This window comes from Zingiber officinale, chromosome 1B, assembly GCF_018446385.1.
Source record: "Zingiber officinale cultivar Zhangliang chromosome 1B, Zo_v1.1, whole genome shotgun sequence".
Classification (NCBI taxonomy): Eukaryota; Viridiplantae; Streptophyta; class Magnoliopsida; order Zingiberales; family Zingiberaceae; genus Zingiber; species Zingiber officinale.
In genome coordinates, this window is record NC_055986.1 from 18,469,651 (window position 1) to 18,497,521 (window position 27,871).

Below are 27,871 nucleotides of genomic sequence, written 5' to 3' on the forward strand. Positions count from 1 at the left end.
TTCATATCCCTATTGTAATATCATCCGGTCTAATTATTTTCTATTTTTCATCCCATTTAGAACTTGTGTTACTTTTAAAATTTAAATTTTAAAATAAAATTTTAAATTTTTTATATTTATTTGATATATTTAAATTATCTAAGCTAAATTTTCTAAATATTTATTAAAAAATTAATAAAAAAATATTTTTCATCTCTTTTGTATTTTTTTATTATCATTAATATTTTATTATTCCTCTTTAATATATCTTATTTAGTAAGTAAGAGAACATAACTATGTTATAATTTAAATGTCTCTTTTCTATTATTTTTAATTTTTATCTTTATTCAATTTTTTTTGTTAATCTTTTTTTAATACAATTTTTTTTAAAAAAAATCATTTTTATAAATATATAATTCCGTTCATTTTTCGTTCATTTTCCTTTTAACAAATTTATAATTTCATCGTCAAATTTCTTTATTTAATGATGTATGTCCTTTTACTCATTCAGGATTTTTTTTACTATTATTTTTAATTTTAATACTAGATTATCCCGTATTCCAGATCAAATTTCAATTTGAGAAACTTTTTGTATTTGAGGAGTGCTGTGATCCTTTCGTCGTCTCTCGAGCAGATCCAGAACCAGCCAGCGAGGGTACAAGATGCGTCCAAAGATTGTGCTGTTCGGGGATTCCATCACTGAGGGGTCCTTCGGAGAGGGTGGCTGGGGCGCCGGCCTTGCCCACCACTTCGCCCGTTGGGTGAGCAATGCAGGCATCTTGTTTCGATCTTTTTCTTTCAATCGTTTCTCTCATCGCTCATGGTTTGATCGTTTTGCCTACTTTGACTGATTGATGGTTCGATTGGTGGCTTCCGATGATGAATTAGGCGGACGTGCTGCTGCGAGGGTACAGCGGCTACAACACGCGATGGGCGCTCAAGGTGGTGGAGCGGGCAATGGAGGGTGTGTGCCCCGATGGCTCTGCCCCGCCGGCAGCGGTCACCGTCTTCTTTGGAGCCAACGATGCGTCGCTTCCTGACCGACGCAGCGGCTTCCAACACGTGCCGCTTCTGGAGTACCAGAGCAACCTACGAGCGCTCTGCGGGTTCCTCAAGGTATCATCATTGACAAATTCGTAAATGGTATTGTTTCACATATGGTCAGTGCCAAATACTTGCTCTTTCTCATTCTTTCCATGGATAACACGAATGGAGTTCTTTTTTATCAGAAAAATTCAAATAAAAAGAATAAAGTTAGAAAATAGCTAGCAAGCCGATCTCTTTAAAGGAAATATATCTCTTAGTAGGTTGAATAACATGTCGATTAGCAGGAACTGACGACCTGAGGTTCATCCCACCATGTGCCTGACGCCTGAGTATCGTCATGTACCTCCCTCCATATCCGTGGGGCTGACACTAAAGAGGTCGTTAATGTAACGGATCTATATTTTTGGATAACATATCGGACTCAACAGATTCAATTATGCTTCAGATGTCAAATAAGCCCTCGTTTTAAAGTTTTCAGATGGTTTTCAACCTGTTTGTTACAAGGTGATGGCTAGGGCTGTGCATGGGGATTGCCAGGGCTATGAGTTTATTATTTCTGGTGCATTCAGAATCTAGATGTTGTGGTGTGTATTTGAATTGAGGCTAGTGGAGACCAAAAGATTTCTAGAAAAGAAGTTTTCTTCCGGAGCATGCTTTTCATTTTAGGGAGCGCTAATTTTCACATTTAACTATTTAGTTTTGAGAGAAGTTATGGTGAAATTAGAGGCCTCTTTTGTTGTACTTTTGCTTTCACATTTATAGACTTAGAAATTATCTATGAATTCAGCCTTGTATTCAAACTAAGCTAATTAGCTATTATTTCTTTATGGGGTTGTCTTGTGAAGCCAACTTATACTCATGGATACTTGCATCCATGCATTGTGTGCAAGGAAAATATGTAAGGGTTTGTTTATAGATCCCTCTATTTCTTCTCTAATATTAGATGAGAAACCAAAGAACAAGGAATCCAAGGAGATCAAGGTTTCTAAGTTGAAAGTCCTCCAAATGCAAAGGGAGGAAATGGATCAAGGCATATCTAGAACAGCTAATGGAACATTTGCAATCACTGAACCAGTAAAATGCAGAATAAATGGGATCAGATTAGAATAAATGTCTTTTCTACCACTCTTGTTCTCAGTATTATAGAGAATCCAAAATGTCTGCTTTTTATGCAAATTTGAAATTTTACAATCTTTTCTGGTAACTCTACTTCATTTGAATGAAGATTGACAGCGTTCATCCATGCTAAACCTTCTTATGTTGTTGGTCCATTTTCAAACAGGAGAGATGGCCAAGAACTGGAATAATTCTCATCACACCACCCCCAATTGATGAAGAGGGGCGTCTCCAGTAAGTAACTTGCATTTCTCAGAGTATCGTCAAAATTATCTTAGTGGATATTTTAGCTGTTTTAGTTAACTTCAGCTAGGCCTTTTTATGGCTTAATTTTTCATGATAGATAGAATTAAGAAAGTAAATGCACAGATTTAGTAGTGAATATAATCAGGAAGTTGGAAGGGAGGTATTTCGATTTGAAAATTATTCAAAGAACAAGAAATTTCCATTTGTTGGAAGCCAATATTTCCAAGCAACAAAGACTAACTCTATCTATACATACAAAGAAACCTTCCTAAAATTATTTGATCACGTAACCTACTTTTATTTCAACATGCCTGATTGCACAAACCATGTAGAAGAAAATTACACTGAAAATTATCTTCTGAGCAGTGGTTCATGTTTTTTTGTAAAACTATGGTTTGACGACTACTTTAATACAAAGAAATGCGACGTGCCTTAGGGAAGTAATGGAAAATCTGCCAAAGCCATCAGGTGCCAGCAATTGAGCAATACCATAGATCATCCACATGCAAAGAATATATGGTCTCAGACAAAGTAGGTACGTTCTTTCATGGAACTTCTTTTCACGTGATCGTATAGAGCAGTAATAAATTTGCCCTCAACATAATTCTAGCACAAAAAAGGGTGGAGACATCTCCATTGGGCCCCAATCAAACTTCTGGCATCTGCCACAAAAAGCTCAACCATTCCCTTAGGACTTAGGAGCAAGGGAATCATTTCTTTCTTTGAGATTTTGACTAAATCTTGGTCCTTTGTGAAATAATAATAATAATAAATTAAAAATATTTGTTAAATATTCTTCAAAAATTTCAAGAGTAATACACTGGCTCAAACTTGTGGGTGGTCCATTCTGGTTGTCATCATTACATGGTATTATAATTAGCCACTCACACTTTGTGTTGTTAGTCCATTCCTAAGAAGGTATTACAAGGGCATGTTACAGGAGGTAAAAGGGATGGGCTTTAGTAGTTCCACTCATTTAGCTCCACATTACAGAATCCAACACCAATGCATGTTAAGTGAACTATGATTTTATTAACAGATAAGATTCTTTAAAATCTCTCAATTCAATCTACACTTGTATTTTGAATCTGTGAATTTAAGCATTGGAGGAGCTTCCAACTAGGGCATCCTTTCATCTTAAACTTCTTGCAAGATCCACAAAGGAAGACCTCATCAAAAAACACTTCCTAACAATCCGAAGGAAGCTTTCACTAGCCACTCCTTTCTACTTGACTTTGAGGAACAATTTTCCCCTAGCCACTATTGATGTTTTTAACCTGTATTAAACAAAATATAATAAACTTTATGATGGGTAACTATCAAATCCTTTGATTCACGCACGAATTCCGGAAGTGACTATCAAATCTGTTGATCATACAATTGTTTATATAGATTTCAAACCTTAAGACATAAATAAAGGAAAGAAATATTGATAGAAAGGAAAAAATTTAAACATACTAAAAAAATTCAAAATATCCTAAACGGACTCAAAATTCAAAAATATAAAAAATAGAAATTAACAAAAATACCCTAAAACCAAACTCGATAAAAATAATAAAAAGATTAAAATTGCTTTCTTAAATTGCTCTTCTGTCTGCATCATTCTCCCCGTGGTGTAGAAAATTCATCCTCGAATTTAGAATAATATCATATGGTAGTCAGGAGGAAGATCATCTGGTACCAAATCGGTAAAATCTACTTACAACTATTGGACTTTAGGAATCCTTGTTGATCCACCAGTCTACTGGCAACTATTGGACTTTGGGAATCCTTGTTGATCTATCAGCGAGCACGACATCATGGACACTGCTATTGTCTATTTTCACGTCCTTCAAACACTTCTCCACCATCTCATGTGAAATTGTGTCTAATCTCGACTTTTGCAACTTGTTTACCAGCTCCACAGAGTAGCCTTGCACTTGTCCTCCAGGTTTGGTATTTACATGAAGATGAAACTGGTTTTGCCAAAGGTCGTGCAGTAGCGGCAACTATGGGCATGCTCTTGGACATCATGCCTGATGTGCTAGTAACAACAGATGATTTAATTGAGTTACATGAAGATACAGTACTTTTGATAGGCACAACTTTTATAGATTTTGCTGCTCCAAATAAAGAGGCAACGGTGGAAGGTGTAACAATGCGCCTTCCAGCTTTCGAAGACTTTATAGCAAAATGCGTCTTAGAATTTTTTGAGTCTGTCCGACATTTATTGAGAAATTTTGAATCTATTTCCTGAGATGCTTGGAGCAGAAGGTGGTTTATGTGGATTAAATGATCCACTTGAGACAAGCAATGCTTCAGCCACTAAACCTGTGAATGGTGAAGAGCTTATACTACCAATTGATTGTGCTCCATCTTTGGGAGTATCAAGAGCTAAGGAAATTGCCCTTTGTGCTGCTATCCTTTCAGATTGCATCGAGCTAGCCGACTTATTGCCAGAAACAGCAAGCAAATTGGCATCATGCTTCCTGATGGTAGACCATAAGATAACTGGGATGTTGTTCGGTCAAGCTTTGAATTTGCCCTTAGAATGTTTACCCAATTACCTTCCCCAAACTTTCGTAATGTGGCTATTAATTCATTATCCTCCTCTTCCAACACATCCTCATCCACTTCATCATCATTATAAACCGGATCATTAGTTGACTCGGTCTCGTTTTCGTCATAAATTGGATCATCGACTATTTCAATTTTACCGCCCACATTTTCTTTATAAATAAAATTCTTTTCCTCATAAGCATCCTCCTCTCTATCACCCGTTTTGACATCTGAATTTAACCCGTGATGGCGTTGGACTGGATTTCTTCTATTTTGATTTTTAAACCGCACCACCATCCTTTGAGCCAATTGTTCCATAAACCCTACCATCCGTTCGCCAATAGCTTGAATCTACCGCTCCATATCATGTTCGTACACATTGTTGATGTTGTCAACACGTTGTTGTCTTCTCGGAGGTACAACTCCAGAAGATCAATTTGACTCTGATACCAAACTACAGTAGATAACTATCGAATCTGTTGGTTCGTGTACGAATATCGGAAGCAACTATTGAATCCGTTGATTCACGCACGATTACATGAAGCAACCTAATCTCTGTTGATTCGTGCAAGAATACCAGGAAAAACGAAAACTTGTTGTTCCAGGGAAGTGACGACGGCTAACAATAGCATTAATCAAAAACTTCCTTACATCAACTTATACAATTGTTTATATCGACTTTAAAATTGTTTTTTCGAATCACTCTTGTCCTCATCACTTTAAAAGCTAAATGAATAAGGCATGTTTGCATAAGTTTCATGATATGACATCCATACAGTATAAAATTAGATACAGTACAAGAATATAGCTTCATTATTAGTAATGTTGAATTGAATTCTTTCTTAAGTGATTTTATCTGGAAGCTCAAATGATGGAAAAGTATAGATCAAGAAAGATTTTAACTTCATTTTGACATTCCTCTGGTTTGTACTGTCATGTAAAGACTAGGACTGTGGTTTGTTTCAAGTCAATAGTGTCTTTTTTGATATGAAGGCAGAACAGTGATGCGGAACTTAACAAATCATTGATCAGGGACACTGGAGACAGTTCTGGGCTTCCTGAGAGAACCAATGAGTCTGCTGGTGCTTATGCAAAGGGGTGTAAAGCTGTCGCTGAAGAGTTAGGCCTCCCCGTCATAGATATCTGGTCAATTATGCAGGGATGCCCAAACTGGGAGAAGTCTTGCTTAAGGTAACACTAGTTTTGAAACATAAAACTCACATGAGGCGTATACCATCTCTGACATGGCATATAGTTCCTCTATTTTCACAATGCTTCTGGTTAGAACACTCATTTTAAATTTCTTTAATGTCAGTGATGGCTTGCATTTTACTCCTTACGGCAACAAAGTGTTGTATGAGGAGGTTGTCAAGAAGCTTAGAGATGGAGGGCTGTGCATCGGGACCCTTCCTGCTGATCTACCACTCTTTTCTAGCATCGACCCGAACGATCCTTTGAAGTCATTTTCCAACTGAATAACGCAAGGATCTGCCCAATATTGAGTTCATGACAAAGCACCCCGGGCTCAAATAGTTGGGACAGTTGTTGCTAAAGATATTCATCTGTTGATTTTACAGGGTGTCTCTTAGTTATTTGCTTTTAGAATTAAGAATTTCAGAGTGAAAACTTGGTCAAGAAACTAGTTTGGTTAACACCTTTCTTGCTTAATGGTAGACATCTAAGTGTATCACCTGGCTCACGCAGGAGATTGTTCTTTGTTGATTGGATGTGTGTTTGTGATATCATAATCTTTAGCTGGATTTATGTCAGTTCATTTTTTTTCTTAAAAAAAAAAAGTAGGACTTTATACCTTTATAGATGGTCTTGTTAAATGGATTCTGCCTTCGAACATTTCATCTTGATGATATAAATAGTCACTAAATTTGAAATACTTCAATTAAGAATCTTCAGATACACCATATCTTCATTTACAAGCTAATTCCAGCATCCTTTCCATGCTCTGATTCAAATCTTCAAAAGTATTCAATAAGATACTTGAACGGGAAAATGGTTTGCTTACAGATTCTTCTTCAAATTATTATCTTCCGGAACAAAATGATCTCGATGGAAGCAGCAGGGGATTTACAGCTTCGGCAAATATTCGGAGAAGGCCGGCGGTCTCTTGTACACAATCGATGCGGCTCGAATTAGGATGTTAGCAGTCATTCCCCATATCAGATACGTCTTCTTCCCTGTCCTGTAATCAAAGAAATGGAACAAAGATTTGCCCCCTTCCCATTCCAGTTCCTCCGATCTATGATTCTCCTCCTGCAATTACCATGGCTTGGAACGCTCAACAATGGTTCGACTCAATTTCAATTCTGATCGATGCCTATGAAATAAGTGCAGTACCTTCAAGAACATCTCTAGTGGCGCATCGAACATTTCATCCACCTCGGAGGCGTTTAATAGAGGTACGAATGATTGCTTATCAGGTAAGATTCCGATTATAGGGGTAACTCGCAGGAGATGCTGGAAATGTCGGTCGTAAATTAGGGGATTTGTGGGGAGGGAAGTTGATTCGATTCAGATCGATGTTGATTGCTTGTACCTTAGACAAGAAGGGTTTAAGATTTGTTACGACGGTGACGATGGAGGGATCGAGACCGATCTCTTCTTTGGCCTCCCTCAACGCCGTCTCCCGGTCGTCGGCGTCACACTCCTCTGCCTTCCCTCCCGGAAGCGACACCTCTCCTGAAACGAAAGCCAAAATTGGCCCAAAAAATCACACCTTTTTTCGACGAAAGATCGAAAATTGACCGATTCAAATTGAAGGATCGGGGAGACTAAAGAGACCGGAGTGGGTGGAGAGGTTGGAGGAGCGCTTGGTGAGGATGACGCGCAGGTCGCCACAGTCTCCCTCGAAGATGCAAACGAGGACGGCAGCCCGCGCGGAGGAGGGAGTAGAGCGCCGGATATCGTCAGAAGCGGAGGAAACCGGGAGGACGGCTGTGGAGGAGACTTTGTCGCGGTCATCGAGCACGGATTCGTCGGGACCAGAGGGGCGGTAGTGGCGGAGCTGCTGAGCGAGTAGATGGAGGCGACGGCCACGTGGATACATGGCGAGTTTGGGAAGGGAGCTTTGTCTTGGGCAGGGTGGAGGAGAAGCAGAAATGGACGAGTACCAAACCATCCTCACAGCTGTTCTAAGACGCCTCATCCCGCAGGTCGATGGTGATTAGTGTGCCCCCAATTAGAACTTGGCAAAAACAACGTAATTTTAAAAAAGATTTTATATAGAATTATTATGGTGTAAATTATATTTAGAATTTCTCATAGTCCTCGTATTTTATGAAAAGAGTTAAATTATAAAATTAATTTATAATCCGAAAGGTCAAAATTCCCACTTGGTTTAGTCTTCTGATCAATAGAGTCGATACTAAGGACCTGTTAATCTAGAAAGGAATGATGAGGTAAGATCCGAGATGTGTTTTTGCAGTAAATCATGTGAATCAAGGGATCATCTGTTTAAGCATTCTAACAGGATTCAGTTCGGATATCAGCAATGCCATGGGTGTAATGGTGGATCTGGAGCTTTTTTGGATTGAATCAAGGGAAGAGTCTGGTAATTAATATTGTGGCTCCAGGATGGCTATCAGCCATTTGGATGACTTGGAATAAATTGGTATTCAATGGCAAAGATTAAGTAGTGAAGAAATGAATAAGGTTGATGATCAGGGGCCACGGGTTGCGCGTTTCAAGTCAAGTTCAGGATTCTGAAATGAATCCCTGCTGTGAATAGAATGGATAGAGAAGTAGCTACTATTCAGTTTTTGTGGGTTTTGTTTGGATAGAGAAGTGGCTTGTGAGTCGTTGGAGAAAGACAGTAGTTCCCTTCAATCTGTTGGGCAGTTTGTTTGGATGTTTCGGTCTCTCAATTCCACTCTTTGCAGGATTGGATCAATACATGGACTGAGGATCGTCTGCAAATTGAGTACATGCTTTTAGAGCAACGTAACAATCATCTTGGATACGACGTTGATGCATGAACGACAGCATTAATACTCGGTAGAGATCTCGATGAGTGACAAAAGGATGGCTAATCAACAATGAATAGGAAGTTACCATCTTCGAATCTAAATGATCTTAACCAACAGAGATAATGGAATGGACCAGAGCCTATATGCTCAAGGCTAAACTATCGATGTAATTATTGTGAGCCTACATTGGCTTCCACAATCAAGATGATGGAAAATTGCTATTAGTTGTAGCTGAAACCAACAACATCCCCACCAGCGAGCATGTCGACCACAAGCTCAATGTCTTCAGCAGCAGACGAGGAGCTCCGCTCATGTCATACGCCGCTGGCCCCAGGGTTGATGACGCCGACCCGGAGAAGCTTCCATTCGTTGAAGATGAGCTGAAAAAATCGCAAATTTACGGTATTTTAAATTTTGTAAAGGACAAGTTTAGCTTGTATTATGTGCACACAAGGTGTTCGTTGAAACTCGTGTGCAGGAGCAGCGAGATCAGGATCAGTGTTGTCCAAAGCCAAGCTCACGACTTTCCCTTTTCTCTCATTGTCAATAAAAGTATTGCAAATCTGAAGCAGACGAGTGCTAACCTTGATGGGAAGACGCAGCTACCATGGCCTGTCGTCGAGATCAACAAAAGAACAAGAATCGATTATTAGAACTGGCAATTTGAACAAGCAGGCGGAAATCGAAAGGATCGAGGCGGGGAATAGTTAAAAAGAAGCGCACTGGGATTAAGGGAGGTGAGGGCGGCGGTGCCAGAGAAGTTGCAAGCGGAGGCAGAGAGGCCGTTGCGGAGGTAGTAGTCGTTGAAGGAGTAGGAGGCGTGCGACTGGATGTCGTCGGGGTCGAAGCAGGCGCCGCCCTGCTGGATCGGGCGGCAGTCGGCCCGGCCGGGGCCGCACGCCCAGTCGATCGCCGACTGCAACGCCGCATCCTCCGCGTTGTTCTTCGCCACGCACCACAGCTCGCCTCCCGTCGCCACTACGGCCTTCGACACGGCCGCCTGCTGCAGAGCACTGCACCGTCCACACCAAAGCAGCAGCAGATTAAGAAGAAGAAGAAGAAGAAGAAGAAGAAGCGGGATGGAGGACGATGCGTTCCCCATTGATTGCGATGCGAGACGATAGTAGAAAGGGAGAGTGAGCAACAAATTGAGGGATTGGATTTATTGGAACAAACAAAAGGGCGTGGGCGAGGAGAGATCTCGACGAGAGTGCTATCTGACCGTTGTAATGTAGCCGAAGCGACAAGTGAAAAAGGACAGTGGAAGAGTGGAAGACGGTAGAACATAATAATATTAATAATAAATAAATAAAATATTAAAATAGTTAATACCGAATTTGAGATAATAGATTTGATGCTATAAAAATTTTCTATCCATCATTACATTAAATTGAAAAATACTTATGACACGAACAGTTTAAAAGTCCAACGTTCCATAATTATGCCTCCCAAAAAATATCGGCAGATTAAAAGTGAATAGTGGGAATCGTCACAAAGCCGACTTCACGTATATTTCATCGAAAGCCTCGTCCAGATTCGTTAGAAATTTAATTAAGGGTGAAACTATTCGATTAGGTTAATAGAACTTTCATTTAAACTTTTGTAACCTAATATCTATTAATATCTATTGATCCCATCAGTGGAGAAGATACTGTGCTGATTAGGTGAATCTGATATTAACTATGAGGAGATAAAGATTTAACAGCTTTTTACTGAACCAATACATACATTTTCAAGATATTCAAATCACATATCAGTTTTAAAATTATTAAATCATATATCCACTTTTTGTTTTACCCTCATTTTCAAATCAATTCGATTGGAAAAATAAACTAGTTGAATCAATTTCATTCTGTTTGAAAAATCCTTCAATCGATTTCGACTAAAATCGACTGATGAACCTAGAAACTTCGGAATGATATGAAATCAATTTCTATATATTTGTCTAATTCTCCTGATTATAAAAATGTTATCAAATATCAATTTGACTTGATATATTGAGAACAGTGATTTTTTGAATATAAATTAATTTTTCGGATATATTCGTGTTCAAAAAATCACTACTCTCAATATATTACGTCAAATTGATATTTAATAGTATTTTTATAATCAGGAGAACTAGACGAACACATAGAAACTGGTGTCATGTAATTTCAAGGTCTCTAGGTCCATCAGCCCATTTCGGTCGAAATCGGTTGATGGACCTAGAGACCTTGAAATGACATAAAATCAGTTTCTATGTGTTCCTCTAATTCTCCTGATTATAAAAATACTATCAAATATCAATTTGACATAATATATTGAGAGCAGTAAATTTTTTTTTTTAAACTATGACGGAATGAATCTAAATAAAATCAATGTAGGTTCATTTGACCAAAATCGGTTGATGAACTTAGAGAGCTCGGAATGAAGTGAAACTATATCCTATGAGTTCTTCTAGTTCTTATGATTATATCAGTTTTCTCAAACATCAATTTGAACTAATATATTGGGAGTAGTGATTTTTTGAACACGAATTAATTTTTTAAATATATTCATATTTAAAAAATCACTGCTCTTAATATATTGGGTCAAATTGATGTTTGATAGTATTTTTACAATCAGGAGAACTAGACGAATAAATAGAAACTAGTTTCATATAATTTTGAGGTCTCTAAGTCCATCAACTGATTTCGGCCAAAATTGACTGATGGGTATAGAGACCTCAAAATGATATGAAATAAATTCCTATGTGTTCGTCTAGTTCTCCCAATTGTAAAAATGCTATCAACATCAATTTGACCAAATATATTGAGAGCAGTAATTTTTTAAACATGAATTAGTTTTTTCGAATATATTCGTATTTAAAAAAATTAATGCTCTCAATATATTAGGTCAAACTAATGTTTGATAGCATTTTTACAATCAAGAGAATTAGACGAACACATATGAACTAATTTCATATCATTTCGAGGTCTCTAGCTCTATCAGTTAGTTTTGGCCGAAACTTGTTGATGAATTTTTTCAAACACATAGAAAGAAATCAATTCAACTGAAAAAAATTTTCAGTCAAATTGATTTGACGATGAGGGTAAAACGGGAAGTAAGTACATGATTTGGTAATTTTGAAACTATGAAATGTGATTTGGGTATTTTGAAAACTTATCTACTGGATTCGATAAAAAACTGAAGACTTAATGATATGGACGAACTTCCACAACAAAAATCAAAATCGAGAGAAGAAAGGGTTAGTTACCGGGCCAGTGAGAGGTCCCAACGCAAGTACTCTGACGCTCAAATCAGAACAATAGCCAAGCGAAATGGAGAAGAAAATGAATAGTAGAATAGTAAATATGAATGTGTGTGTGGGCATACACGTACCTGCGCCTTTAAGAGGTGACCCCTTATATAGTGCTAATTTTTCTCTATACACGGATATCAATGCATTTCTGGAAAAAAAAACTATTCTTATATTTTGACAAATTTTCCAAAATAAATCCATCATTTCTGTGTATTACAGGGTAGAAACTTCTGTTGGTGCAATTTTACACTGATGATCTAACTCATGTTTTGATGAATGACAAGGAGTCTAAAGTTAGAGTGTTTTGTTGTCTAATCCTTCTACCAAGTGTGCAGAAATTGATTGATCTGAAGGACCTGACATCAGACTAAAATCTAACTAGGTTCGCGGGGTCCGATAGCTGGTGCAAAGTCCAGATAGGTCGGTGAGGGTTGATATCTAGAGGGGAAGTTCGGTTGGATTTACGAGACTTGACAACCGGCTAAAATCTAGTTGGGTTTACGAACTTGACAACTGACGGAAAGACATAGTGGGTCAGAGGCAAGTCAAGCGACTGTAAGTGGTAAGTAAACGTAAGCAATTGGAGGAGAGATCCAGTGAGAATACGTTCTCCGTTGAGGGAACTGTAGGCGTCGATCCAACTTAGGTTTTTCATTTGGGAAACCTAAGTTGAGATCTTGACTAGGTTCTGGTCTCGTGAAGACATGATCGAATTAATACTCACATTTTATTATGTTATGCTAACTCTGTTTTGTAGGGTAAAATATATTTTTTGATTGCCTGGATTAACCTTTTCTTGCAGGAGGAGAGGCTGAAGAAAAGGGGTATGGGCGCCCGAAAGGAGTCCGAGTGCCTGGGCCAGGCTCACCTAGACGGGGTCGTGGGTGCCCAGGTGATCCGAGGGCCCGGACTCGAAGAATTATCCCCAAGCTGACATGGAGCGTGTCGATTGGCCGAGCCATGTGGTCCTTCTTGTTCGGTGCTCCAAAAAGGCTCCCGCAATGCCGCTACGCTCCACCGACAACCGGACTTCAACTTTACTTAGTTTCTTATTGTCGGTAATTTTTATATATAGTTCCTGTACTTAATTTGTAACCTTTCAAACTTTTAGTGGATTGTCCAACAAAAGTACTAGATGAGTGTGGGCCTTGGAGTAGAAGTCATCGAAGGCTCCGAACCAAGTAAAACCTGTAGGACCGTTGGGCCGGCTAGAAGGGTTGGTAAATAACCTGTCAATTAAAAACAGACAACCCTTCCTCGAACGATTAAGCTAACACTTGTAAAATGAATTAAGCAGATAAATAGAAGCATAAAAGAAAAGACGAGGCACCAGATGTTTACTTGGTTACAACCGATGTGGTTGTTAATCCAAGGAAGATTAAGCTCAAAAACTCCTTCAGGCGGAGAAGCCTCTTACAGCGTTTAGGCACAGAAAACAGAAGCTTAACTACAACTAAAGCATACAAGTGTTTGGAAATAGAATGATCGTGATTGTTGAAAAGCTTCTGGACCAAGGCTATATTTATAGCCTTGGTCGGGTGCCTGGAAGGGTTTCGGGCGCCCTAGGGGGGAATAAAACTTTATCCCCCAATGTCCAGAACGCGAAAGACGCGTTCTAGTCAAACTTCAGGTTCCGGGCGCCCCGGGCTGTTCCGGGCGCCCCGGGCTGCTCCAGGCGCCCCGGAGCAAAAGTCAACTCTGGTTGACTTTTGCGTCCGGGACCTCTGCTCCATTTCAGTCCCGCCTCGGTCCGGGTCTTCCGCTCCGGATCCACTTACTTGGGTGATCTCTGCCATCCGGAATAGGGCTCACCCGAACCCATCTTCCGGTCTTCTTGAGCGTGCTTCCCTCCGGCTTCTCGTCCCTCGGAATTGCCGCGTGTTCCTTCTCGTCCACCAGGGTACTCATCCGCAGACTTCGTCCCTCGGTCGCACCCCGTGCCGACCTTCGCGCTAGCTGCGTCTCTTGCTCCCTGAGCAATCTTCCGCTCCGGCTTTCGTACCTCGGAACCCCGGTCTTCTCGTCCGCCGGTGTACTCTTCCGCAGCACCTCGTCCCTCGGACGCACAGCGTGCCGTCCTTCTCGCTAGCTGCGTCTTCCGCTCGAGTACCTGTGCTCCTAAGCTCCTGCACACTTAGACACAAGGTTAGAAACAACGCAGGACCTAACTTAAGTTGTTGATCACACCAAAACAACCTTGGGGTTCCAACAATCTCCCCCTTTTTGGTGTGATCAACCCAAGTTAAACTAGAGTCAACAATAGATATGAAATTAAACAGTTTATTGCAATAACATGCAACATGATAGAAGAAATTAAATTTCAAACATTCCAAATTTTAATTTTCAATTTTCTACCTCCCCCTAGACTTATACTTTCTTTCTCCCCCTTTGATCACAATAAAAATGGGGAACAACTAAAATCTAAGGGTTGACATTAAAAAATTTTGAAAATATATTTCAATAATTTTCAGGGAAATATTTCTAAGTCAAGACAAATTTCTAAGTCAAGAAATAACTTTTTTTTTAAAAAAAAAAAAATTCAAGTATTCGTCATTAATAATTAAACACTTTCTAAGCAGAAAAATTTATGCAAGAAAATTTTAAGAGAATTGATAACATTAAAAGAAATTTTTTATGCATTTATTTATTTATATATTCTAATGCTTTTATCAGAAAATTTTAAATTTCCATTTTAATTTATCATAATTTCTTAACTTTGAAGCAAGAAATTTTGAGCATGTAGAAATTTGTGCAAATTGTAACATGTCATTTTGAATTCCTAATTTGCAAAGATATTTCGATAATATAAACTTGATAAAGTTTTTCGACAATACTTCTGATTTGCAAACTTCGTTCGACAAAATATTTTGTAATTTGTAAAAGTATTTTGACAACATAAATTTGCAACAATCTGTGGATAATAGATTTACTACTCCGAAAAACTCTTTCGATAATATCTCTAATTTGCAAACTTTGTTTAAAAAAATGTTTCGTAATTTGCAAGATTCTTTTGTCAAATCATTTTGGGATTCGAAAAACTCTTTCAACGAGATAATTTGTACTTCGGAAAAATTTTTAGATTCGGAAAAAGTTTTCGAAAAATTACTTTGTGATTTGCAAGAATCTTTCGTCAAAACACTTTGTAATTCGAACAAATTTTTAGATCCGGAAAAAGTTTTCGATAATATTTCTAAGTTGCATAATTCTTTCGTAAAAATATTTTGTAATTTGCAACAATTATTCGATCGAAGATTTTCTAATCCGAAAAGTTCTTTCGATAATTCAAATTTTGGTTCGTAAAAATCTTCAGGTAATTTGATTAATTGAACCAGTTGTTCAGAGGGTAGAGGTCATACCTTACTTACCTCGTCGACCGTTGGTTCTCCCCTTGTTAAATTAATTTCTTCGGAAGATTCTCCCCCTTCATCGATCTCGGGATGTACTTCGGCTGTTGGGGGTTGTCTTGGTAATTTCTTCCGTCTCGGATTCTTCTGATGACGGCTCGATGTCTATTGAGGAGACGACTTCAACCGATTCTTCGTAGAGCATTAAGAACTTTTCCCAAAGTTCTTTCGCGCTTTTGTACTCTCCGACTCTGTCGAAATCTTTAGTTGGTATTGCGCTTAGAATGTGAAACTCTGCCCGAGCATTTGCCATGGACTCTTCATGTTGCTTCTCGTTCCAGAGGCGTATGCCGATTTTCTTTCCGTTCGTGTCTTTAGGTGCTTCATAACCTGTTTTCATTATTAGAGAAATACCAATATCAGAGTTAAGAAATACCATCATTTGTTGCTTCCAAGAAGCAAGCTCCCCCTCGAATGCTGGTGGGTAGTCGCTAGCTCCGGCCATTGTTTTGTTGCTTCAGACGGCAGTTAGTCCCTCTGAGGCGTACTCGGCTCTGATACCACTTGTAGGACCGTTGGGCCGGCTAGAAGGGTTGGTAAATAACCTGTCAATTAAAAACAGACAACCCTTCCTCGAACGATTAAGCTAACACTTGTAAAATGAATTAAGCAGATAAATAGAAGCATAAAAGAAAAGACGAGGCACCAGATATTTACTTGGTTACAACCGATGTGGTTGTTAATCCAAGGAAGATTAAGCTCAAAAACTCCTTCAGGCAGAGAAGCCTCTTACAGCGTTTAGGCACAGAAAACAGAAGCTTAACTACAACTAAAGCATATAAGTGTTTGGAAATAGAATGATCGTGATTGTTGAAAAGCTTCTGGACCAAGGCTATATTTATAACCTTGGTCGGGTGCCTGGAAGGGTTTCGGGCGCCCTAGGGGGGATAAAACTTTATCCCCCAACGTCCAGAACGCGAAAGACGCGTTCTAGTCAAACTTCAGGTTCCGGGCGCCCCGGGCTGTTCCGGGCGCCCCGGACAGTTCCGGGCGCCCCGGAGCAAAAGTCAACTCTGGTTGACTTTTGCGTCCGGGACCTCTGCTCCGTTTCAGTCCCGCCTCGGTCCGGGTCTTCCGCTCCGGATCCGCTTACTTGGGTGATCTCTGCCATCCGGAATAGGGCTCACCCGAACCCATCTTCCGGTCTTCTCGAGCGTGCTTCCCTCCGGCTTCTCGTCCCTCGGAATTGCCGCGTGTTCCTTCTCGTCCACCAGGGTACTCATCCGCAGACTTCGTCCCTCGGTCGCACCCCGTGCCGACCTTCGCGCTAGCTGCGTCTCTTGCTCCCCGAGCAATCTTCCGCTCCGGCTTTCGTGCCTCGGAACCACCACGTGCACTTCCTTCTCGTCCGCCGGTGTACTCTTCCGCAGCACCTTGTCCCTCGGACGCACAGCGTGCCGTCCTTCTCGCTAGCTGTGTCTTCCGCTCGAGTACCTGTGCTCCTAAGCTCCTGCACACTTAGACACAAGGTTAGAAACAACGCAGGACCTAACTTAACTTGTTGATCACACCAAAACAACCTTGGGGTTCCAACAAAACCAACTTGTGTTAGCGTTGCTTTCTTTTGCTTCTGTTTTCCGCTGCATAACTTAAAGTTTAAATCAAGTTTTTCGATGATCGCTATTCAACCCCCCCTTAGCTAATTTCTGATCCAGCAAGTGGCATCAGAGTGGGTACTGCTCTGAATTGGTGCAACCACCAATCAGGCAAAGGGAGTGATTTTTTTTCTCTTTCTGTTCTTGAGATTTTTCGATATAATCCAAATTGGTACAATTACCTCTTTGGATAATTTTTTTTCGTTGCAAACTACTCTGAATTAGCGCAACACCAATTCAGTCTTAATATCTTCATTTTTCTCTCACACTACTAATCTAAGACCTAGTCTTGGGACCTATTATCCTTTTCCTTTTTGTGTGCAAAGGTTACTTAAATGGCCCAAAAGGAGGGACACCGCACCGTCCATCCTCCCCTCTTCAACGGTCATGGCTTCTCGTACTGAAAGAAGTGAATGGAGGTGTAACTAAAGATCGACTTCGACCAATGGTTCAATGCCACCAAAGGATACAAGACGCTCGTCGACAACGTCGGAATTCCAATGGACCCAGAAAATTGGAATCCAGAAATGAAGAAGAAGACTCAGATCAACTTCAATGCTCTCAACACAATCCAATGCGGATTAACCAAGGAGGAGCTAAACCGCGTTGGCCCACACGAAAATACGAAGGATTTGTGGGACAAACTCATTGAACTATACTAGGGAACCAACAACGCAAAGGTCACAAAAAGGGATCTATCTTTAAATAAATTATTTAATATAAAAATACAGGAAGGGGAATCTACGAGTCAACTACATGCAAGGATAAAAGACATCCTCAACGGGCTCCACACAATCGACCATCAAATGAAGAACCGGGACTTGATAAGGTATACTCTAAACACGTTTCCTCGAAATGCACTGTAGGCATCTATCGTGGATGATTACAAAATTTCAAGGAGCCTATCTAAATTAAAATTAGATAAATTATTTTGTGAACTTGAATTCCATGAACAGACTAACTCAAAGTAGGTCGAGAAAGGTATTTCACTTTTTTACAAGTCCCTCGAAAGAAGCTAAACACAAGAACAAGACAAAGCCAAAATCTGAATCTGACTCAGAAGAACAACTCGTGAACATGGTCAGAAAAATATTCACAAGAAGAAAGAACAACTTCTTGAAGAAGGGCCTACAAAAGGTAATCAAGTCAAATGACACGAATGCGAAGATCACATGCTACGGGTGTAACAAGAAAGGACACTAGAAGAATGAGTGTCCAAAGATGAAAGACGACAAACCCAAAACAACCAAAAAGAAGAAGGCACTCAAGGCGACGTGGGACGAATCATCTACAGAAGAATCGAATGTCGAATATCAGAAGCATCACAACTGCCTCGCATTGATAACAATGGAATCAGAATCAGAAAGTGAGTCTGAGCAAGATGACAAGTCCGAAGATGAATCAAGCCACGAGTCCGCACTCATTTTTGAAGGTCTAAATGAGGTATCTTCTATCTTAACCTCCAAATTTTTTAGAATAATTGCATGTTTAAATAATAAATTAATCAAACATGAAAAATAAAATGAATCACTTCTTGTGGAAAATCAACACCTCAAGGAACAAATTAAAAATAAAAATCCAAATCAAGATGTAACACTTGAGGAGGAAAACACAAATTAAAAAAATTTTTTTTTAATAAACTTAAATGATATACAAGCCCAGCTTAACAAACAAAACTTTTATATCATTGATAAGTCAAAAAAAAACCTAACTAAAGCTTGGGTTCCAAAAGCGTGTCTAACCACACAAGTAGGACTCAATCAATTTTATGTACCTAAAACTAAAATTTATTATTTAAAACCAAATTCAACTAAACCCATTAACTCAAAACTAAATCAAGATAAACCTTGAAAGCTAAATTTCAAACTTAAGAATAAAATAAACTCAAATAAATCAAGCCTAAACCTAAAATACAAAATGAAGTGTAACAAATCAAATAAATTTAAATCAAACAATTACAAAGCTAATTACCATCAAGTCTATTTTAACTATAAAAATAATCAACATAAAACTAAAACCTAAAATTTCAATAATTCAGGGAAGGTTCCAAACTAGTTGGTACCTTCAAAATATTAGTTTACCCGATTGGATAATTAGGATTAGGTTAAAAAGGAACAAAAGTTTAACTTGAAAAATTACACTGGAGAAGTTTTGGATGATAGTAGGTTAAGGAAGCTCTGTCTATGCATGTCTAGGAAGATATGACTTCGACCTGATGCATTTGGCTTAGTGGAACTAACTTAAGTTATCACTTATCAATCCTAGCTGGTTAGACCAAAGTTTTGTTATTAAGTTCAGTAGATAGGAATATTTAGAAAATCTCGAAGGCGTGGTTACTCTAATGATGCACAGGTGACTCACCACAGCTTAGAAGTTTATACAGAGAATGTCTATTTGTTGAACCTAAAGCTAAACTTGAATCTAACACATGTTTAAACCAAACCCTAAAATTCAATTTAAACTCATCTCAAAAAATCATAGGATCCCTCTGTTTGAAAAATTAGACTGGTGAGATAAATAAGGATAAACTAAATTAAATCTAAATAATTAATCTAAAATTAAATAATTAATTCCTTAAAAATTTGTAAATAATCATAAAGATATTGCTTGTACTTGAAAAATCTTAGAATAAGGTGGAGGATATTTATTCGGATGATTTTTAAATCCTAGGAAAATTATTTACTTATGTTTTCTAAAAAAATTTCCTATTTCTTTAGCGTTCCAAAATTTGTTTTGGTCTTAGCCTAGATTAAACCCATAGAAAGCATGATCCTATAGATCTAGGAATTGAGCATCTCACAAACTGTAACACCGAAAAAGAAGAAGGGATAATTAAAGCATTAATACGTTTAAGTAATTAATGTATAAATAAGTTAACGAACCTGACCCGATTGACTAACAACCCGACCCGGCTTGTCCTTTTAAATACACGTTTTAATTCCCCTCCCCTCACCTTAGTAGCCGTCGACCACCCCCATCCAAACCTTAGCAACTTCAGAGGAGATAGAGGAAGAATCCGGTCGGAACACTTAAGGTCGTTTTCCTTATGTTTCTCTAGTCATCTCCCATACACACACAAAAAAAAACTATACCAAGGCAAGTCCCCTTTTCCTTGGTTTTTGATATTTACTGCACTATATAGATCGTAGTATAATATTTTGATTTACGTCGTAAGATTTTCTTTACGGCTTTGATGGCACTGCATGGATTATATTAATTATGATTAAGGATTGATGCATGGTTTACTGTGGTTAGAGGAGTTTCTTGTTTTTTTGTCTTTCCTTGGTGTTATTGGAGATTTTGTGATGGTTGGCAAGATTTCTAACATTTGTTTACTGCCCTACATAGATCGTATTACATAGGTTTTGATGTCCGATGCATATTTTATTAGCAACGAATTCAATTCTTTTCCCTTATTTTTGTGACGATTCGACGAAGCTCTACCGACGTTATGATATGGACCATGTTGATTGGTTAATTAAAAATTATGGTTTATTTCTTTGGTTAACGGTAAATTTTATTCTCCATGTTATTGGTCTTGATCTTTACTGACAAGTATATTCATACATAAACATTAGTATTTTACTTCTGATTCACATAGTATCATACGTTTTTGGGCGGATCGCCGGATCCCTTAGAGGCTTAGGCATCTAGAAGCATGCTCTGTAGAAAAATTTGGGCAAGGCCACAACACATTAATATTCTCCATAAAGCACGTTGCTCATGAGCATGTAAAATTAAGAGATTTCTTTAATTAACAAGGATGATTGGGAGATTAATTAAGTAATTAATTGAGATTAGTTGATGAATCTAGGATTTAGAATTGATGAAATTGGTTAAGAAATTTAGTAATGGATTAATTGATGATCTGGACTTAAATTCCAGATTTGATAAACAAGTATTAATGTGTTAATTAACAAGTGGTTTATGAGATTTACTTGGTTGATAAGATGATTAATGGATGGACTAATAGTAGGCAATAATTGTGGTTATTTGATTAATAAGTAATGGCTGATAATTAAGATTATGGATCTGTTTAAAGAAATAACTAATCAGTCTAATTGATTAGTAATAGATATTAATTAGTCTACTTAGTAAATTAGATAACTAATTAGGTTAAGAATATATGAGATCATAGGATTGAAAATTTGTCTACCTAGTTAATTTAGTTAATTAAATTGATAAGTAATTAAATTACTAGTCATATTAAAGGATTCAAAATGGAAGGAACGAGTAAGGAATCCGGCTTAAGAAGGGTCCAGTGAACCTTACCAAAGAAAAAGGGGTTTGGGAGTCCGGCTTAAGAAGGGTCCGGTGAACCTTACCAAAGCAGAGGAGTTTGGGAATCCGGCTTAAGAAGGGTCTGGTGAACCTTACCAACCTAGTACTAGGGTAAATGTTTGGCCAAACGATCAGAGGTTAAGGTATAAAGTAAAGACATATATATGTTGACATGTATTCTCGAAATTTACAAGTCGTACAATTATAACGAAAGACAATGAAGGTTAATTTGCACAAAGATAATAAAAAAAAAAAATTGGGCGTTCATGAAACTAATGCCAGAAGTTACTCTCTACCATCATTTAGCTCGGTAATTGTCGATATATATATTTCCTTTTTGTAAATGCAACGAATGTTATTTATGAAAAAAGGTTGAACTTGTTGTGTCTTTAAACTCACTAGATCTATATGGTGCAGGAAATGAGGAGACGACAGGACTTGATGGATGAGCGTTCTTGTACTTGGTAGTGCACACCCACATTCTACTCTTATTGGTTTTTGTTTTTCCTTGCATTGGGATGTTGGGTCTTCTGGTCTGAGTTGAGTTTCTCTATTGGTAGTTGTTCGAGTTTATCTCACTAGTTAGTTGTCTTCTTTGTCTTGTAGAAGGTTTTATTTACTATTATGATGTTAATTCGCAGCTTGTTTTGGGTTTCGTGTTGAATCAATTTGTAATGCACTTTTATTCTAAGTTGTTGATTTAATTTGAGTCTCTTTAAGCTTGCAATTATGAGGTTTGTCCAGGTATCGGTCTAGGATGTTTCACAAACACACTATGTTTACCTTGATTGTGTATTTAAAAACATAGAATGGTGTGAGATACGTAGGCATTTTGCCTAAAATTCAGATGCTTATATCAGTGCATCAACATAAGTCTGGACAAAAAATACAATAGAATATTGATCAAGTCAAGTAGTCCTTTCTTAGTAAATATCTAAGTGGACACAAATACTTAACTCAACTAACCAGGTAAATACTGCTATCTTCTGATAGTTAGTTAGTAACCAAGGGTTAGACAGTTAAGGACTAAATGTAGATGAGTACGTTTAACTAAACTTTTATTACTACTATTTCTATTCATAATCTTTTACTGACTTAAATTAATTTTCAATTAATTAATTAAAGAAATTTACTAAAAATAACTTTTAAATTTGAATTGGTTTATTAACTAATTTTCAATTTAAATTAATTTAGTTAATCATTAATTAATTCTTAATTTGCGTTTGTCTTAACTTGAATTAACTCTTAAATCAACTTCTTAAGTTAAGCAATCTTCAAATTAATTAATCGTTAACCTAACTTATTTAAAAAAACTCAACTTTAATAATTTGTTAAACAACTCAATAATCTTTTTGACTAACCTTAACTTAATTTTTTTTAATTAATTTTAAACAACCTCATTTTCAACTTACGTAATTTCCATAACAACTTAATTTAACTAATCTATAACTTAAATCAAATTTTCAATTAATCCTCAATTTAAATTATAAACTTAAATCAAATTAATTCTCAAACTTGAATTAATTTTTTAATGCTCAACTTAAAAATATTAATTAATTTGTAATTCTTAACTGAAATTATTTTAATTAAACTTTAACTAATTCTTAAATTAACTTCTAAAACTTAATAAACTCCTAACTTAATCAATTTGTTAACTTAGTCCATTTTAACTTGCTCAATTTTCAAATCTTTAACTTAATAAATTTCTAATTTAAATAAACATTTAACTCAATCCCTAATTAATTTTTAAAAATAAAACAGAACAAAAAAACAAAAAAAAAAACAAAAAAACACAAAAAAAAAACAAAAAAACAAAAGCACGCAAACCAGGGGCAAACACCCCTGGTATGGGCATTTGGGCGCTTGGACCAAGTCCGTGCGCCTCATCCCGCCACCCTATCCAGGCGCTTAGACACAGTCCGGGCGCCCGGACGACCCTACATAAGGGGTGGTAGGGGTGCCCCTACACTTGTCCCTCACCTTTTTTCTTTTGCAAAAAGCCTCTCATCGGGTTTTACGAGCAAAAGCAAGAAAAAGAAATATTTTTTTCTCAAACTTTCCTACTTTAGTTCTCAAGTCGTGCATTGCATATCAACCGAGGTCTTTAGTTCTTTTATAACTATTCACGATGCATCGGTAAAATTTTTAAACTTAAACCTTTTTTTTATTATTGTTTGTTGCTTAGAATTTTATGTTAAGGATGTTATTTGTTAATTAGGAAATGATCTCATCCTGGTGTTGGCCCCTCGACTGCTAGTACAGATCTTAGGTTTCCCACAGATGAACTTAGAGTTAGGTTTTCCTCTACCATATATGTTCCTATACCTTCTAGACTTTTAGATAAAAACTTTTTCATGCGATCATGCATTCCTTCTGTATAGGTTATTAATTATTACATCTTGCAGTGATTATTTTATTGCTCTATTTTAGTTAACATAAGTCTGTGTGTTGAGCTGTATAACAACCTAGTTAGAGTCGATGATCTTACCTACACTACTAGGGTCACCGGTATAGATATGACGTTATCCCCCACTATTATTCGTAACTTTTTAGGGTTGCGTCCATCCGCATATCCCTTCCAGTGCTACCCTCCTCAGGATCCACCATTTGGCGATCCTTACTCGCATATCACACTTGATACAATCTATTCGTATTTTTTTGGGGGTTAGTGTAGGATCGAAAAGAATTTATATATCTCCACAATGACATGATATTGTCCACTTTGGGCCTAAGCCCTCATGGTTTTGCTCTTGGGCTCTACCCAAAAGGCCTCATGCCAATGGAGATATCTTTTTCTTATAAACCCATGATCTTTTCCATGTGTTTTCAATATGGGACTATGTTTGCAACCTTGCAACCCCAACAATCCCCCCCTCAAACAAAGGACCATGGGCTTCCCACGTCCGATCCTCGACCCACCAGGTCTTCCTGCCCCTCAGTCTACTCGACCTACTAGGACTTCCTGCCCCTCGGTCTACCCGACCTACTAGGACTTCCTGCCCCTCGGTCTACCCGACCTACTAGGACTTCCTTGCCTAGCCGCAACTAAGACTTCCTGCCCCTCGGTCCACCCGACCTACTAGGACTTTCTGCCTGGTGTCTGGTCCTCTTGATCCGAACATAGGAGCCCACACTTTCTTTGTTCGAGGTCAATATTGTACTCACATGGTTCAATCAGACCATAGCTCTTGTGCACAGTCGGCGGTTAAACCTTCTGGCAGTCCGGGCTCTGATACCAATTGTAGGATCGAAAAGAATTTATATATCTCCACAATGACATGATATTGTCCACTTTGGGCCTAAGCCCTCATGGTTTTGCTCTTGGGCTCTACCCAAAAGGCCTCATGCCAATGGAGATATCTTTTTCTTATAAACCCATGATCTTTTCTATGTGTTTTCAATATGGGACTATGTTTGCAACCTTGCAACCCCAACAGTTAACGTGTACCAACTATGACCCTATTTAGATGAGTCACCCTGAGAGTCTAGGACTATGTCCTCTATAGAGTCTTAGTCACATACATTTTGTCCCTGACTACTTGTGACGTAGCGATGATGCGTCATTTTTATTCATTTCTCCTTTATGCATTGTGTCATAGATTAGATATAGATATTAATTTGCATATATTATTTCATATCATCCTCTATTCAGCTGGTATTACCACTAATCGGCGAGTCCACATGCATGCCCTACTGTTATATTTTAACCGCCTACATCACCTCATTGGGCATTGATATCACCACAGGTGATGTCAGAACCCTAAATGAGTTTGACATGGTGGGTGCGAGGAACTTCTCCTTAGGAGGTGTGCATATAGATGATGAGGGTATCCTGTCCTGGAGGAGAGAGGCCCAGCACTAGCTTGACCCAGTCGCTCAACCTCCACCTGATCCAACTGCCCAGCCCCAGCCTAATCCTGAGGCCCAGGATCAGCCTGATCTAGCTCCAGGAGAGGAGGCAGAGCTAGATGCGTATATCGCTAATCTCTTTGGGGGCACTAGCACTTCCAGTCCCTTGTATGTTAGACGGCCGAGTTACCAGATGAGGGATCCGTGACGAGTCTTCGCCAGGAGGCCTTCAATCTTTGAAGGGAAAGTTAGGCTCATCATGCTGAGTTGCTGGAATTACTACACTCTCGGGATTCTGGCCCATCTTCCTCGTCTTCGCAGTAGTACAGTTTTTGACTGTTAGTTTGTTGTTTGTTGCTTACTTCCTACTTTACACAGACTTGATGTTGTTTTACTCTTACTTCTATTACTAATATTCAGTTTCCCTTTTAGTCACTTTTATTTTAGTTATTTAACTTTGTGTTGCCTATTACTATATTCCATTATGACTTTGTTATATCATATTAAGGGGAGGCTTTGTCTAAATAATTTAAAAATTATTTATTTTTAAAAAATCTTTCTTAATCTTTCTTTATTTCTTTTAGTACTTAAAAACTAATTATGTCTTTAAAAGTACTTAAAAATAATGTTTCTTAGAAAAATACTTTAAAAATTAATTTTAGAAATATTTTTATAACTTTACAAATATTTATTTTTTTTTAAAAAATAAATTTTAGAAAATAGCTTTAAATTGTTTTAAAAAGTCATTACTTTTGACATTTTTGAAAAACTTCATTCAATATTTTAAAAATATTCTAGTAAATTTAGAAAGTCTTTTAAATTACTTTGCAAGTACTTTTCTAAAAATCATTATAATTTCCCTTAGCAAAGTTTTATGAAAGAGAAATGATATTCATCTAGAATTTTCATCTAGAAAAGTCATCTAGATAGACACATAAATGATGGGCCCTCAAAAAGTGAAATGGTGGGTCCCATCTTTTATGTGTCTATCTAGATGAATTTTCTAGATGAAAATTCTAGATGAGTATCATAGCTCTTTATGAAATAACTTTGAAATTCTTACTTAAGAAATTTTTGATAAATTTAAGTTTGAACTTTTTTTTCAAACTTAAAGTAGTTTCCTTAGAAAAATATTTTTTCAAAAATATTTTTAAAAATAATTCCTTAAGTTGATTTGGTCTATGAATATAGAAAATTGATTTACTTAGAAATTTTCTTATATTGATTTGAAAATCTTACTTGGAAATTCTTTCTACTTAAAATTTTTAAGTTTCCTTAAAAATTTTGTTTGGAGTATTGATTTCAAACTTCTCCCTAAGTATGAGATATTCAGTTATTTTTTCCATTACTGTCTGACATTATTTGTATGTTTACATTTCCTTTACCCTAGTTTTTGATGAATATCAAAGGGGTAGAAAAACAACAAGCAAAATTAATAATGTAAAATAAATTTAATTATTTGTTTGTTTTTGTCTCAATATTATTTTTTTTCTAACTTTAGCCCAGGTTGTCATTGCATCAAAAAAAGAGAAGATTATTGGAGCAATTTACACTAATGATCTAACTCATATTTTGATGAATGACAAGGGGTCTAAAGTTAGAGTATTTTGTAGTCTAATCCTTCTACCACAAGTGTGCAGGAGTTGACTGATTTGAAAGACCTGACACTAGGCTGAAATCTAGTTAGGTCCGCGGGGCCCGATAGCTGATGCAAAGTCTAGATAGGTCCGTGGGGTCCGATATCTGGCGGGAAGTTTGGTTGGGTCTGCGGGACCTAACAACCGAGCGAAGTCCAATTGGGCCTGCGGACCTGACAATTGGCAGAAAAACCTGGTGGGTCAGAGGCAAGTCAAACAACTACAAGTGGTAAGTAAATGTAAGCAACTGGAGGAGAGATCCAGTGAGGACGCGTTCCCCATTGAGGGAACTGTATGCGTCGATCCAACTTAGGTCCATTTGGGAAATCTAAGTTAAGATCTTAACTAGGTCATAGTCTCGTGAAGACAAGATCTAATTAATACTCATATTTTCTTATGTTGTGCTAACTCTGTTTTATAGGGTAAATTATTGGAACCCCAAGGTTGTTTTGGTGTGATCAATAAGTTAAGTTAGTTCCTGCGTTGTTTTAACCTTGTGTCTAAGTGTGCAGGAGCTTAGGAGCATAGGTACTCGAGCGGAAGACGCAGCTAGCGAGAAGGACGGCACGCGGTGCGTTCGAGGAACGAGGCGCTGCGGAAGAGTACCCCGGTGGACGAGAAGGAAACGTGCGGTGGTTCCGAGGGACAAAAGCCGGAGCGGAAGATTGCTCGGGGAGCAAGAGACGCAGCTAGCGAGAAGGTCGGCACGCGTTGCGACCGAGGAACGAAGACTGCGGATGAGTACGCTGGTGGACGAGAAGGAAACACGCAGCGATTCCGAGGGACGAGAAGCCGGAGCGAAAGGCTGCTCGAGAAGACCGGAAGTTGGGTTCGGGTGAGCCCTTTTCCGGATGGCAGAGATCACCCAAGCGAGCGGATCCGGAGGAGAAGAACCGGACCGAGGCGGGACCGGACGAAA

General features: G+C 38.1%; 3 protein-coding genes across 5 annotated transcripts; 1 reads left to right on the forward strand and 2 right to left on the reverse strand.

Annotated features, from left to right (window-relative positions):
• The first annotated feature begins 564 nt into the window (after positions 1 to 564).
• On the forward strand, positions 565 to 6,666 carry LOC122051963 (GDSL esterase/lipase At5g45920-like). 3 transcript variants are annotated; one of them, XM_042613330.1, is made up of 5 exons: positions 565 to 740; positions 868 to 1,095; positions 2,309 to 2,376; positions 5,920 to 6,117; positions 6,242 to 6,666. In XM_042613330.1, the coding sequence occupies exons 1-5, from the start codon at positions 642 to 644 to the stop codon at positions 6,399 to 6,401; spliced, it is 753 nt and encodes a 250-aa protein (XP_042469264.1). In that variant the 5' UTR covers positions 565 to 641; the 3' UTR covers positions 6,402 to 6,666. The 3 variants fall into 3 exon arrangements, with proteins under 3 accessions (XP_042469264.1, XP_042469271.1, XP_042469277.1); XM_042613337.1 differs by having other exon boundaries at positions 569 to 740; positions 5,959 to 6,117; XM_042613343.1 differs by having other exon boundaries at positions 623 to 753.
• A 131-nt stretch (positions 6,667 to 6,797) lies between these two features.
• On the reverse strand, positions 6,798 to 8,125 carry LOC122051954 (nudix hydrolase 15, mitochondrial-like). Its single transcript, XM_042613320.1, has 4 exons — positions 7,723 to 8,125; positions 7,478 to 7,620; positions 7,279 to 7,398; positions 6,798 to 7,194 (listed from the first exon to the last, which is right to left on the reverse strand). Exons 1-4 carry the CDS (start codon positions 8,084 to 8,086, stop codon positions 7,009 to 7,011), a joined length of 813 nt encoding a protein of 270 aa, XP_042469254.1. The 5' UTR covers positions 8,087 to 8,125; the 3' UTR covers positions 6,798 to 7,008.
• An 851-nt stretch (positions 8,126 to 8,976) lies between these two features.
• On the reverse strand, positions 8,977 to 10,114 carry LOC122043837 (PLASMODESMATA CALLOSE-BINDING PROTEIN 5-like). Its single transcript, XM_042604438.1, has 3 exons — positions 9,630 to 10,114; positions 9,491 to 9,518; positions 8,977 to 9,286 (listed from the first exon to the last, which is right to left on the reverse strand). Exons 1-3 carry the CDS (start codon positions 10,006 to 10,008, stop codon positions 9,106 to 9,108), a joined length of 588 nt encoding a protein of 195 aa, XP_042460372.1. The 5' UTR covers positions 10,009 to 10,114; the 3' UTR covers positions 8,977 to 9,105.
• Positions 10,115 to 27,871: the final 17,757 nt, after the last annotated feature.

What these genes read in the sequence shown, in the direction of transcription:
- LOC122051963 (XM_042613330.1), top strand. Translation starts at nt 642, where the DNA reads ATGCGTCCAAAGATTGTGCTGTTCGGGGATTCCATCACTGAGGGGTCC. An exon ending in CGCTCTGCGGGTTCCTCAAG is followed by an intron (nt 1,096 to 2,308) that starts GTATCATCATTG and finishes ATTTTCAAACAG; the next exon opens with GAGAGATGGCCAAGAACTGG. An exon ending in GATGAAGAGGGGCGTCTCCA is followed by an intron (nt 2,377 to 5,919) that starts GTAAGTAACTTG and finishes TTTGATATGAAG; the next exon opens with GCAGAACAGTGATGCGGAAC.
- LOC122051954 (XM_042613320.1), bottom strand. Translation starts at nt 8,086, where the DNA reads ATGAGGCGTCTTAGAACAGCTGTGAGGATGGTTTGGTACTCGTCCATT. An exon ending in TTAAACCCTTCTTGTCTAAG is followed by an intron (nt 7,399 to 7,477) that starts GTACAAGCAATC and finishes CGACATTTCCAG; the next exon opens with CATCTCCTGCGAGTTACCCC. An exon ending in CACTAGAGATGTTCTTGAAG is followed by an intron (nt 7,195 to 7,278) that starts GTACTGCACTTA and finishes TGGTAATTGCAG; the next exon opens with GAGGAGAATCATAGATCGGA.
- LOC122043837 (XM_042604438.1), bottom strand. Translation starts at nt 10,008, where the DNA reads ATGGGGAACGCATCGTCCTCCATCCCGCTTCTTCTTCTTCTTCTTCTT. An exon ending in CCTCACCTCCCTTAATCCCA is followed by an intron (nt 9,519 to 9,629) that starts GTGCGCTTCTTT and finishes TCTCGACGACAG; the next exon opens with GCCATGGTAGCTGCGTCTTC. An exon ending in AGCTGCGTCTTCCCATCAAG is followed by an intron (nt 9,287 to 9,490) that starts GTTAGCACTCGT and finishes CGATTTTTTCAG; the next exon opens with CTCATCTTCAACGAATGGAA.